Consider the following 15,044-nt stretch of genomic DNA (forward strand, 5'->3'; position numbering starts at 1 on the left):
CATGCTTCTTTTCTTTGTATGTTCACTACAGTGTCACAAAATCAGATGGTTCCATATAACACAATTTTCTATATAAAAGCTTTTCACCATTGGCAACCGAACAGGGTGGTTTTTCTTTGGAGACTAAGTAAATTTAGATAGTATATTTAGATATACTAAATATACTATCTAGATATACTATTTATACTATTTTTAAAGTATTTTTAGCTATGTAATCAAAATTGTCATTTAAAAAATTGACGAAGATATTTTCCGTTTATAAGTAGTAATATAACATAAAATATGTTTGTATGCAAATGATTTTAATTTTTTTTTTTTTTTCGTTTCATCCAAAGATTTTGTAACAATGTAAAGCAAAATTTGTCCAATATTTTTATTCCCGATTTTGAAAATATTAAGCCAAATTTTATAATATTGAAGCATTCAAAGAAGGAAAAGGACTTTGTTTATAAATACAGGATAGCTTTATTTTTATTTCACAGAAACGAAAAAGAATTGATATAATAAACAATGTGTAAAACAAAATTTAAAAAAATGGGAATATTTATTAAATTTTACTTAAGTTCCACGAACGTTGAGTAACCAGAACAAAGATCATAGCAGCATAGCAAATGATTTTATTATATTTTATAATATCATTTTGAGAAGTCTAGAGGTATATCAGGAATCGAAATTTGCATTAGTTGTTATAATAATTGCTTAATTTTATTCACTTTAATGAATTCTGAATGGATACGATGATTCTATCATATGGAAACATGGGATGGAAAACTATACTCAAAGGTGTTACGGGATGTTATGAGAATATAAGACGTGCCAAACGGGTCTTAGTATTTAATTTCCATTTATTTTTAAAAAATATTGTTTGAAATTCTTGTTTAATCTGCCAAAGGCATAATAAAAGATGCCGGGATAGCGGAAGGGTGTATCTGAAATAGATCTGAAACTGCTGAAAAGTTGCTACGTTCGAAGAAACGTGAAACAAAGGCTATCATTATGTATAATAGTTCTGGTAAAAATTTCTTTCTTATAGAAAAGCCTCTACTGTAGCAAACACTGTTGATCTTATATAAATTATGAGGTAATAAAGTGTAAATATGAATTTTTGATTGATTCTGGCTTGTTGCTTTTGCATCATGTTGTCTTAATGTCAGTTAATTTTTTTCTGAGAGTCTGATATGGTACAATATTCATATACAACTTTCGTCCTTGCACTTTATTTGCCTTTCCATTTTTTCAATTTATTTGAAATTATCTAACACAATTCGCAGAAAGCTTTCTTATAACTATTAGAATTAATTTGCTGTTTTAAGTTCAAAAATGCGTTCTTTTCTCCTTATCTGAATTTGTCAAAATGAAAGGAAAATTGTTTGAATATATCTTCAACATTACTTTTACAGCATTTGTTTCTTGATGAAATAATTATTTCTATTAAAAAATGAAAATACTCCTCCAGGTTCCTATTAGTTCACAACTCATCAGATATCGCATTGAATCTTTAAAGAAAAGTTTTCGGAATAACTTCTGTTTCACGTCTATTGGACGATTATATCTTAATTTGGTATCTAGAAAGCCATCAGCAAAATATATTAAATTAAATCATAGATCTCCTATGTAAAATAGGATTAGCATTTAGCATTTCAAATTCCTTCTTCGAAGATTTTAAGGGATTCCTTTTTATCATATTAGGATCAAATTTAATAACTTTAATACATTACGGTAACAATGAAATAAAAGCCTTTTAATATGAATGATACGTTTTATTAAATTTTGCGTAACTTTTCAGAAATAGAATAAAACTGACCTCCATGTCTTTTTGAATTCGATTGTTTTAACTCCGTGTTAAAAAAGATTTCAGAATATAATCAATAAAACCGATAAGTTATTTTTTTATCTAAAAGTTGCGTTTTATTAAATAGCATCAAATAATGGAAAGGAAATTAGATTCAAAACTAATTAAATTATGTTTGCAATAATAATTTTTGCAACGAATATTTTCTACCTTTAAGAAATTTATTCACCATTCATAAACAAAACAAAAATGGGAAAAAAGATATGTGGACACCTCAAAATAACAACTACATAATTTAGAATTTTCTTTATCATTATTACCATACTTTAGAGTCTTCTTATATTATTATGATAACCATTTTCCGAATTTATTTAATCATTAGTTTTCGGGGGGATGACAAATTACAATTATTTCTATATTAGCTGAATAAAATGTTCCTTTCTTTCAGATATTGACAGTAATATTATCAATAAAAAAATGGTTTCAATCAATCTCAGAATATGAAAAATATTTTATAAATTATTACTTATATTACAACAACTTTAAAATTACATATCATAGTTCAATTTTAATTACATTAATTATAAATTGAAATATTGCTTTCAGGGAATGCATTGATATTTCTAACTGAGACTAAGTAACCATTCCTGGAGATACCATCCTTTTATAGCTCTGAATTGCTCAGATAAAAAAAAGAGCATTCAAAAGCGGAATCGTGTAATAATGCATTAAGCTATTCGGATAAAATATCACTGATGTAACAGTGTTAGAAAAAGTATCTGACAGTTAAATTGCTCGCATCGTAATGACATCCTGCTCAGACGACTGCGCAATTTTCGCTCACTAGAGGACAATGCGAAGCTGGTTGAAATTGACGAGTTATTGAAAATATTAGTCATTTCAAAAGTAAGCATTTAGTCCTTTTTAAATTTTAACAATTCTCTCAATATTATATTTATTTGTTTTCCTTACAAGCTTTCATTTAATTAGGATTTTTTTTTATTTCACGTATTGCGGTTGTAATTTATAGTTAAAAACTCTATACAAAATTAGCAAGCATTTTATTACTCAGTTTAAAATCGATAAAAGTTATTAAAAGCGTCGATTTAAGATCGCTATTTTGCCTTTCTTTTAAATTAAACCTTCAGTTTATATTTGTAATAGTATACTTTTATTAACTAACAATACAGCATCTTTAATTAACAATATTTATTAACATTCTATTGCTAATATTTTTAGTACAACTTATGTTAAACAAATATTTTTCATAATTTTTTAATTCATTTAAAATGAAATTGATTTTAAGAAGCAACAACTGCAAAAAATCTGTAGCAAATGAAATATTTATAAAAATGTTTTTCTTATTTAAGCATATTTATTTAATTTCATTCTTTTATCAAAATGAAATTCAATTTACGTATTAATCCATATTTTCTTTTAACTTGTAAAAACAAATAAATATTTAAATTAATATATCCATTATTTACAATTAATTTCAAAGAAGTTTAGAAAATTGTTTCAAATATATATATATGATTAAATTCATTCCTCAAAACTTATACATAAATATTGAATATTAAGTTTTCTAATGAAAAACCAAAGTTTTTCAGGGGAGAAAAATGCTTTATAGACCCAATTTGTCAGTAATTAAATTAATTGATGAAGGTAATAAGAAAATTATTGTTTACATTTCAGTAAAAACATATGCTATTGAAAAAGAATTTTTACTCAATATTGTTGTTATACTGTGTAAAATTTATAACTTTGTAAGATTTTGTAGGATATGCAAAATCTTATAGTTCAACGTGCAGTTACTAATATGTGCAAGGAATGCAATGAATATAGAAATGCTTAAATGATAAAACATGATTTGACTGTACATTATATTTTGAAACTGTATAGATTTTTAGATAAATTGAAAAATCTGGCATTTTAAAAATAGCGCCTTCATTTTGTAGTAATCTTTGTGAAATAGTAGAAGTCATTGCAATCAGGTGGATTTCTCAATTTGAGATAATTAATACACTATTGTATAAAATAATATAGTATTACAATTATCGTCAGATGAATTAATGTTTTATATAAAATTGCTCAGCAATTTGCAAATATGCGTTCAGAAAATGCAATCTGCTGACTAGCTATAAGAAATGGCTATAAGGAAACTGATGCATGTAAATAGTAGTAGCAGCGCCACCTAACACCGACACCATATACAGCTGGGATTTATAAGAAAAAAGTATTAAAAATATTTCTAACTTTTAAAATGTTTATACTCTATATCACTTTTAGCTATTACTAAGATTAGATAGACAATTTAATTTTTTGTTTTGAAAGCTCTACTATGCTATGAGGACAGTCTTTGCATTATTGAAACCGGACAAACACTAAGCTTAAGTTTACATTTCAATAAAATTTTAATTTTCAGTTATTAATAAAACATCTACTTCTACAGATTTATTTGATCAGAGCAAGATAAATCTTTGACAAATTTATCTTGAATATGTCATCTAGCTATCTCTGCTTGAATAAATAAACATAGAATATTTTTTTAACATTAGTTAGATTTTGGAAATTAATTTTTTTCTTTAATTAAGCCATAAATTTTCAAATTTCTTTTTTAAAAAATAAAATAGTTTGCGACGCAAAGTATTTACAAAAAATTCAGTTAATTTTGACTGAGTCATAATTAACAGCTGTAGTTTAATTATACGAAATGATAATAAAATATCCGAATGGCAAAAGCATATTACAAAACGTTTAGCAAATTAAAAACTTTAGTAATAAATAAATTTTTCAGAGACAAGCATTTATCATAGAAAATCAAACCTGCGAATTTAAAATGTACTCATATGTTATATATCGCCTTTTTTGCTCAGTTATATTTAAAATCAAATAACAATTATATAAAATAAACAAATCAAGAAACAATCCATCTTCTTTGATAATTATAAAACCTAATAAAGAAATAAGAATTATTAATTATTTAGAATTTAAAATGAAACGTGAGTTATAGAAAAAGCAGTTATTTTTCATAGAGCTAATTTTTAAGGAAATTTAATTTGAAAAATTTCTTATTTTTCCAATTACGTATTAAAAGATATTTATATATATTGAATTTAAAGCACCTATAATTCAAATCTTTCTGAAACTTTTTTTTCAGGTTCAAGCTTCAATTGTTATCATGAACATGACTGTACACTCAGTTGTAGATTTTTTCAGCACTTCTTTACCGATTCCTTTTCTCCTAATATTAGCACTTCTTCTTATAAGTACAATGTACATTGTGAAAGACAGTGATTTGCCTCCAGGTCCTATAGGCCTTCCGTATTTTGGGTACTGGCCCTTCATGAAAAATTCCAATGCTCATTTCAAATTGGACAAACTGAAAAGGAAATATGGGGACATTTTCTGCTTCACGTGTACTGGTCGACTGTACATTAACTTAGGAAGCTACAAAGCTATTCGCGAAGCACTTGTCACTAAATCAGAATGCTTCGGTGATAGAATGTCAGGTTACCATCTCTTGGGGCACGTATTCAAAGGCGGTAAGTGACTTTTTACAAACTCATTTGTTTAGATGAATTCCACGAATGATTTTTCTATATATATTCTTTATTATTAAGTAAGAGAAAAACAATATTTCGAGAACTATAAATGTGTAATTAATGATTCAAGGTATTTCTTTTAACTCAAAGAAGTATCTATTTTGATGCAAAGATGTTTTCACCTTAATAAGTGAGTTACTAGGTTAATATCGGTTAATATTGGTCAAATAATCAGGGTGATATCTCAGTTTACTCTAAGAATGGCACCGTTTTAGAATATTTAACATGAGGAAATTCAAAATTCAGTAGTTTGCTTCTTTTAATGAAACGGTCATTCTTCGTTACAAAATCCTGCCTTGCCTCCTGGTCATCATAATCAGAATATTATTATCTTTTACAAAAAATTGCCATAATATAATGGAAATTATTAAAATTTACCGAATCAGAAAGCGCGAATGCTTTTCATTATGGTACAATATGACGGTCAAAACTGAGTTCTGAAAATTGTTTTCCTTGTTCGTTACATTCAAAAAAACTTATTGTATACGACAGGATTTAAATAATTACAAATCCCGATAATATGTCTGAAAATTTTAATAACTACTGTCATTTTATTATTAAAAATATCATACTTTCGTAAGTGATTTAAAAATGAAGTTTTTCGTTGTTCATAAGTGATTTAAAAATGAAGAGAAAACATGCTCTGACGAAAGATTTCATTCTTGATTATGCACAAGAATATATCATATTCATATATTCATTTACTGAAGCTTTTCATTTTGAATAATAGCAAATGTCTGAATATATATCAATGTCTTCTTAATTGCATTGAATTTTCATTTGTTAACAAAGAAAACCATACTCACAATAATTCCCAAAACATAAATCCTCTAATAAATACTAAATACGGCGTCTACCTTTCTAAAATCTTTTTTTTAAAGTTAAAAAAAATTGCAAAGTGAGAAATTCTAAAAAATTCTTAACAATTTTATAAAAGTTAGAATTTTGATTGATTCGAAAAGGGATACTCATGTTTCAAACTTTATACGATTTTAACTATTGGTAACTATTCAGATTTAACATGCTGGATTTTAATCATCCTTTCTCTAAAGAAAGTGGGAATCGAATTTTATTAATCTATAAAATAATATTGATATACTTGTGTTTTAATAGGTGTCCTTTACATCAATGGAGAAGCTTGGAGAGTAGCTCGGAAATTCTTTTTGGTAATCATAAAGGAAAGAGGAGCCAATTCTTTTAAAACTAGTATCGCCGGTCCTTTGTACGATTCAATCCAATCTAGCGTCAACGAACTGAAAGCCAGAAACGGCGAACCATTGAATTTGATAGAATTTTGTACTTACAGATGCAATACCTTTTTAAGGTTCACGATGTTTGGCGAAGTGGGAGCTACAGCAGAACAAATAAATAAATTCAATGAATTGTATTCTGTAGCAGTACAGTGTATCACGCCGATGAATATGCTTTTGTGTGGTACGTTTGCGAAGTAAGTAAAAAAAAATATTGTGTATGTGTTTAAGTTTGCCTTATTATATTGTGAATGTATTGTGTGCATTTATGAAGGTATGTGTTTATAATCATAAATTATAAATCTAATATCTTCATGTGAAATACTCATTACAATGTGTGTTTGCTATTCCAGAAATACTTCATTTTCTTATTACATACCATACAGCATTTATTTTGCGGCAATAAAACTGAAAAGAGAATAATCTTAAAAAATTCATCCTGACAAGTTGGAAGGCAAAAGTAGATTCCTTCACATCTAAATTACTATCTGGCAATATAATTGTTGGTGTTAGAAACAGTTAAAGTGGGATTTGAAAATCAGTTTTCAGCCCCTAACTTCTAAGATATTGCAGTTATCGAAATATTTTATATGCAAAAGAGGTTCGTCTTAATGAGATGCTGATTTGGCTAATTGGATTTATTTTTCTACCCTCAGTATCAAGAAAGTTATAGGGGAATGAAAATTTCAACCCCCTCTCTCACACACACACCATTTCCACTCATTTTGAGCTACATGATTCATTTACGAACTCGTACGAGATTTTTACATTTCTAACAACATATTCCAAGGCAGTTAAAATCCAAACAAAATTATTCTTATTTTGCTCAGAAATAATATGAATCTAGTTTTCCTATTAGCAAGATGGTTTTGGGTTCTAGGGACCATGGTCGGTGAAGAACTGAAGAAATTTTCTCTAAGTCTTGTCTTGAAAATCATTGCAATAGGTAGTCTTCCTATAGGAATCTACCTAAAAATAAACTTTTATCAGCTACTATGCCCAATTCTTTATCGAATAATATATTTTCTACTTAAAATTCATGAAAGTTCACAGCTAAATTTTATACGTTAATGATTAGAAGAGGGGTGTCATTGCCTCCGGAAAGGTTGGACTTCTGATTAATGATTGGTTAATGATTCAGAATCTTAGCAAGGCAACAATCCCCGATCTAAACTGCCCAAGAAACCTTTCCTCTACAATAGCTAAGCTACGTACTGGACATTTCAAAGGCATGAAGATATCACGAACCAATATAAAATCCTATCCCATTTGCAAGTACTGTCCCCATTCGCAACTAACTCCAGATCATGTTTTTGACTGCCAGGCCATTATCGGTTCCCTCTTTCAACTTGGAACACCACCAATCGAAATCCTCCATAGCCATCGGGCTCCAGAACTTGCAGATCTTGTCACCAAGGCTTTTGGAGGACTCTAATCTTTTGCACTAGCACTGTATGCATAGACACGACAACAACAACAACGTTAATAATTACATAAGCTTTAATAAAAAAAATTAAAAATTAAAATGGTTCATTCATTTGAATATTTATTAATTCATTTGTTAACTTTGATTGATAAATGGCCCTATCTTTCAACTATTAGTTTTAGAATTTTCACAATAGATTTGTTTTTAAAAAATGTATTATTTTATTTTTAGATATTTTATATTTCCTTTCACGCCTTATTACAATGAAACGGTAAAGTGTAACGATCAGATGGAAAAATTGGCTTACGACATTATCAATAAACACAAAGAAACATATGATCCTGAAAATCCTAGAAATATCATAGACGAATATTTCAAGGAGAGAGACAAAAGACGAAACAAAGGCGATCCTACAGCTGAGTATTTTACAGGTGAGATTTGTTTCCGAAACTTCACTCGCAATTCACTTTGAAAAAATACTTAACAGAAAAGATCACTTGTATCAGAAAAGATAATTTTCTGATACAAAAGTGTTTCTTAAACTATGTATTTCCGATCCACGAGCATTCTTTGAATTCTGCAATATCTATTGGATCATTAAATTGTAAATTTTAGAGTATTGTTTTGACTTCTTTAGGTTTAACACAGTCAATTTAGTGGATATCATTTTATTTGGAAGTAGGCAGCAAAATTTAAGGGAAAAAATAATTAACCTGTCCTTTTCTAAGCAAATCTATCCTTTCAAAAGATACTAAAATAAATAAAATCTATTCTTCAAATGGCTAATTCAAACAAAAAAATTTCGAACAAAATTTATCTTTTTAAAATAACCGGAAAGTTGATGTGGTTCTAACTCACCAGAACATAAGTCACTTAAAACACAGTCATCAATATCTGTAACTATGTAGGCAAATATTTATGTCTCTGCTGTAATTTCGATGCAATCCATGTTCAGGTTGATTGTTCATTATTAATTGGCGGATACTCTTATGATTTTTGGACAACTGTTATATTATTTACTTGATAGAGTCCAATACATTCATTCTTTCTCTTTTTTTTAAATCCAAAAGTTTTAAATCTTTATTTTAAGTATGATTTCTCCATTTTATCAGAAAGCATCTATCACTTTATTAGGAATTTCACTGATTCTTTATTAAGAATTTATTATTTCTTCCGCTTTTGCTCTTGGCGAAATTGGTACTCTTTTTGTTTAGAAAAGTCACCAGAACATAAGTCACTTAAAATATAGTCATCAATATCTGTAACTATGTAGACAAATATTTATGTCTCTGCTGTAAATTCGGTTCAATCCATGTTCTGGTTGACTATTCATTATTAATGGGCGAATATTCTCATGATTTCTGGACAACTGTTATATTATTTACTTGATAGAGTCTAATACATTCATTCGTTCTCTTTTTTAAATCCAAAAGTTTTAATTCTTTATTTTAAGTATGATTTCTAAATTTTATTAGAAAGCATCTATCACTTTATTAGGAATTTCACTGATTCTTTATTAAGAATTTATTATTTCTTCCGCTTTTGCTCTTGGCGAAATTGGTACTCTTTTTGTTTAGAAAAGTCGCCAGAACATAAGTCACTTAAAATATAGTCATCAATATCTGTAACTATGTAGACAAATATTTATGTCTCTTCTGTACTTTCGGTGCAATCCATGTTCTGGTTGACTATTCATTATTAATGGGCGAATATTCTCATGATTTCTGGACAACTGTTATATTATTTACTTGATAGAGTCCAATACATTCATTCGTTCTCTTTTTTAAATCCAAAAGTTTTAATTCTTTATTTTAAGTATGATTTCTAAATTTTATTAGAAAGCATCTATCACTTTATTAGGAATTTCACTGATTCTTTATTAAGAATTTATTATTTCTTCCGCTTTTGCTCTTGGCGAAATTGGTACTCTTTTTGTTTAGAAAAGTCGCCAGAACATAAGTCACTTAAAATATAGTCATCAATATCTGTAACTATGTAGACAAATATTTATGTCTCTTCTGTACTTTCGGTGCAATCCATGTTCTGGTTGACTATTCATTATTAATGGGCGAATATTCTCATGATTTCTGGACAACTGTTATATTATTTACTTGATAGAGTCCAATACATTCATTCGTTCTCTTTTTTAAATCCAAAAGTTTTAATTCTTTATTTTAAGTATGATTTCTAAATTTTATTAGAAAGCACCTATCACTTATTAAGAATTTCTTTGATTCTTTATTAAAAATTTATTATTTCTTCCGCTTTTGCTCTTGGCGAAATTGGAACTCTTTTTGTTTAGAAAAGTTGAATATGTGCTTGGTGAATGGTCAATGTATCAAATCTCATACTATAAAAATTTCAAAACAGATAAAACTTTGTGCCAAGCAGAATGGTACATTAATTTTAGGTCGTGAAAGGCCCATTTGTGAAATTGCAAAGTAAAAATAAAAAAATTATCAAATTTTATGAATGTGCGGATATGTTGAATGATTATATTTATCTGCTCTTATTCGAATTATTGTAAAAAAGTCTAGTAGTCTTAAAAATATCAAATCTTGAAATATGAATTTCAGGAACTGGGGGAACCGAATATGTAAATAAAAATAATTTAAAGGAGATTCAATAAACTAAATATGATTTAATAATGTTAAAGGTTTGATTCGTCTATTTTATCACATTTTTTAAAAAAAATTTGTTAATTATATAACAGCTGTAACATGCACAAAGAAAACTGCATTTCATATTGTCGCATTAATGTAAATCAGGAATTCAATGAAAGTTTTTATTATTAAATATGCTTAAAAATATATTATAAAATTAATAAAAATTACAGAAATAACTGTATTAAAATAAAATTGAAAAAACTTTGAAAGGTTCCTTTTTTAACATTTTAAGATTGTATAAAAATAGTTATTGTATATTAATATATTCCTAAGTTATAAAGGAAAATTATCACAATTTTAATTAATTTTTAATACAAATATAATAAGAATTTTCAAAAATATATTTTTGAAGAAATTTACTATTCATAAAGTAATTATATACTAAATTGGTATCTACAAGTTCAATAGTTTGCCTTTCAGAGCATTTTGAATTTTTGCTTCATCAATTTACATGGCGCAATTTGTAGACATTATGCCGGCTTATAAATATTGCAATTTCAAACTACTTTATTAAAGTTTTAACTACTCGCTATGTTAAACGCGAATTATAATTGGTATAAGAGAGAAATGGACAATAACGATTGTCATAATCGTCCAAATCTTAAATTAATTAATTTATGCTTGATAATTGAAAAGATATATGAAAGCGCCATTTTTATCACTTTTTTCGATGTTATTCATTTCTACATGTTGTAAAGATGTTTAATGTTCTAAAGTATCGTTTTATAAATAATGTTGAATTTCTTTAAATATCTTAAGTTTCTGTAAGTATCTTTTCGCAGGAATATATTCATTCGCACTATTTTGTATTTAATTAAATTTTAATATATTCATTATTTACTAAAGATTTATTGACCTGTATATGCTTATTATTTTATTCATTCTTGTGGATGGAGAACAATTTTATTGTGTTAGATGAAATCACATAATAATATAATAATTCTCAAACATAACCAACTGTGTAAAAATTTTGTACAAACATAAATTTCTGAAATCCAGAGGATAGAGTTTTATTATAGAAAGATATGAATTCTAATTTTCTTTAAAAATATTTTTAAAACATAATAGGGATTATCAGAATTGGTTATTTACATTTTGAAAGATTTGTTTACTTTTGTTAGGAGATTTATTCAGTGGAAATCAAATCGTCTTTTGATTTTGATCATAATAATTTTTGTAAAATAATGGTATTTTTTACTAATATAGTTATTATTATATTTAATATTATGATTCTTAAAAAAAAAATTTATCTACATTTACGATAAAAAACATAATTTATTTACATTTATGATATATGATAAAAAAAGATTTATTTACATTTATGATATATGATAAAAAAAGATTTATTTACATTTTCTCAGTTTAAGTAATCATATAATATATAGAATTTACAGAGCTAACCAGAATGTTCTTTCCACCAAACTTTCAACCAACATAATTTTTTTCAGATGAGATATTAATGGGTACCCTAGCTCAATTTATGGGTGATGGTGTGCTTATCGTATCTTCATTCACCTGTATGTTGATGAAAAATTTTTTACTTCATACTGAAGAACAAGATAAATTGTATAAAGAAATTGTGGAAGTAGTAGGTTTGCAGAGACTACCAACCATCGAAGACAAAAGCAAGCTTACGTACTTCAACGCTTATGTTTTGGAATCTATGAGAACATCAGATTTCTTCACCTTTTTTCCTAGTCAAGAATGTATAAGTGAGTTTTTAATCATACTTTCTTCTATTATATTTTTTGTAAGATGAATTACAACATCTAGAACGAGATTACCCAGAATAAGATAAAATAAAAATCATGAAATGAAATAGATGGCTCTAAAAAATTAAACTATCACCGTATTTTCGGAACATTCTGCTTTTCTTATTTTTCTAACTTTAAAATTTAAATAATATTTATTGAATTCTCATGTAGGATATTGTAGGATGTAGTACATTGTAGGATCTTCCGACATTTTATTCTGTGCTGAAGCAAATTTTTTATGGTTAAATTTAGCAGTTAAATATTTACAAAATTCAAGAAAAATTCTTTTACAAAGTCAGCAAATTTTATTTCCTGCTGGTTTAAATTAGAACATCAGGCGCAAATAAATGATGCTCAACTATCTACTTTACAATAATTACGAAATGAGGGGGATACGCAGTGCTCTCATTTCGGATGCGAAATTAGCAGAGTGTTGTAGTATATCTTGGAGAATTGTTATGGAAGAATATATTAACTAGTATTATCGAGCCCTTTAATTAATAAATGCGATATTGAAGGTTGTGATAGATTAAAGGCATTTGAAATAACTAATATTTAATGCTAGAATTATGCATCTACAGTGGAAGAGCTATCGTTTAATATTTCTTAAAATCGAATAATGGTTGCTTCTTTTTCAGAGGAAACCACTTTAAACGGATATAAAATTCCTAAGGGAGCAGTAGTGATCGAAAATTTTTATTCTTGCCATCATGATCCCAAAGTGTACGATGAACCTGAAAAATTCAACCCTTATCGATACATACAAATGGACGGAAGGAAAAGAGCAGAACAACCAATTTTGTTTGGAATGGGTGAGTGTAACCAACGAAAAGGTTTGTTTTGTAAGTTATTCTCTAATGTGAAACATTTAGTTAGGGCAAATCTGAGTTTCTGTCTCATTTGTGCGTGATATCCTTCATGATTTGATATTAAAATATTCTCCATCAATATCTCTTATCTTATCCACCATCAATATCTCTTGTAAGCATAATCTGCAGATTTAGTCTGATTTTAAAAACAGATTTCTCTTAAAGTTTCCGAAATGATATTATATGCTGAAAAATGTAAAAATTAAAATAAACAAAAAGCACATCTTTAAAAAAAGAGGAAACTGAAAGTTGGTTGGTTTTATTCTTTATCTTTCACATAAAGATACCTTCATTGTTTTAAATATTCTAATTATACTATATTCTAATATTTATATACTATATATATACTATATTCTAATTATACTACTATTCTAATTATTGCTCGCTTTAGGGCAATTTTTCATGCAAAGTTCCTATCCTTATCCCTGGTTGTCTATATTCTTTTGACCTATCAAAATTATATCATAATATAAACAATAGTAATTTCGGTCAAATTTAATTTTGTACACAGAAGACAAACAGGAATCCAAAATGACATTGCTATTTCATGTTCAAATGAAACCTTGACTTGATTATTTTTAGCTAAAAATACTGAAAACTTATTAATGTTAGTGCGTATAGATTTGATTTGATGTAATATTGTTGCATAAAATATTTTATTCATATTCATAAATTCTTTTTTAATTACAGGTAAACGATCCTGTTTGGGAGAAAGCTATGTTATGATACAATCCTTTCTTATGTTGGCTACACTTATACAGAATTTCCATCTCTCCTTGCCAGAAGGAGCAAATATTTCTGTTGAATCATTTTTGACCAGCAACCTTCAGATTTGTGCCAAACCGAGAATACACTGAAAAAGTTTTTTTCTTCATTTGATGATGTTTCTGTGGATATTAACAATAGAAGAACTGAGTAAGAACATAAATAAATTCAACTTAAGAAAACTACATTAAAGACAAAGTAGTACAAATTTAATAATTTGGCTTGTAAGTTTCAATAATGAGAATAATATCACTTAAGTCTTTTTGAAAATCCATATGAAGGTTGAAATCATGACTTGTTTTTAAAGCTGCATCTTAATGGCAAACTGAATGAATATGTTAACAAGTATCTGTTCTACATTTAATTTCTAAGACTGCATTGATTATGAATAAATGCATGAAATCTTGATTTCAGGGAAGAAAAAAAAATTCAGATTATGTTTTTCTGCCTATCTGTAAATAAATTTCGTTTCGTATGTTGAACTATTTTCTTTTGCAACTAAACATTTCTTAAAGAATAAATATGCTATTTGTAAAAAAAAGTATACGAATGCACAGATTAAGTCAAAGTGCCAAAATAAGTTTTAAAAAAATCAATAAAATTATCTAAGGCAAACATTTAGAGTAAAAATTTCTAAGAAAACTTTGAAGGAATGCTATATATTATTGAAATTAGACTTTTTGTCGCCATTAAAAGGGCAAAATAATATATATTCTACTTTTAATTTTTGCATTTTACAAGGTTTCCTAAAGTTTCACATTTTTTTTGAAATTGCGAACGTTTAAATTATTGTTATTTTTTATAAGAAAATGTTGAAATTTTTTCAACACTTGTAAACATCTTAACTTCACTTGTTTTAAAAAAATAGTCTGGATTTTTTTTTTTTTGGAAAATTTTTAATAATAAAAAGAGAGATT

At 27.1% G+C, this 15,044-nt stretch overlaps 1 protein-coding gene across 1 annotated transcript in view; it reads left to right on the forward strand.

Moving 5' to 3' along the window:
* Positions 1-2,613: 2,613 nt before the first annotated feature.
* LOC129972615 (uncharacterized) overlaps positions 2,614-15,044 on the forward strand; it is a 31,983-nt gene continuing 19,552 nt past the window's right edge. The window contains exons 1-7 of the mRNA XM_056086818.1: positions 2,614-2,698; positions 4,953-5,337; positions 6,511-6,844; positions 8,305-8,504; positions 12,188-12,451; positions 13,132-13,305; positions 14,053-14,209. Of these exons, the coding sequence (XP_055942793.1) occupies positions 4,974-5,337; positions 6,511-6,844; positions 8,305-8,504; positions 12,188-12,451; positions 13,132-13,305; positions 14,053-14,209 (1,493 nt within the window). The 5' untranslated portion in view covers positions 2,614-2,698; positions 4,953-4,973. The remainder of the gene's footprint in view (positions 2,699-4,952; positions 5,338-6,510; positions 6,845-8,304; positions 8,505-12,187; positions 12,452-13,131; positions 13,306-14,052; positions 14,210-15,044) is intronic.

This window comes from Argiope bruennichi, chromosome 1, assembly GCF_947563725.1.
Source record: "Argiope bruennichi chromosome 1, qqArgBrue1.1, whole genome shotgun sequence".
Lineage (NCBI taxonomy): Eukaryota > Metazoa > Arthropoda > Arachnida > Araneae > Araneidae > Argiope > Argiope bruennichi.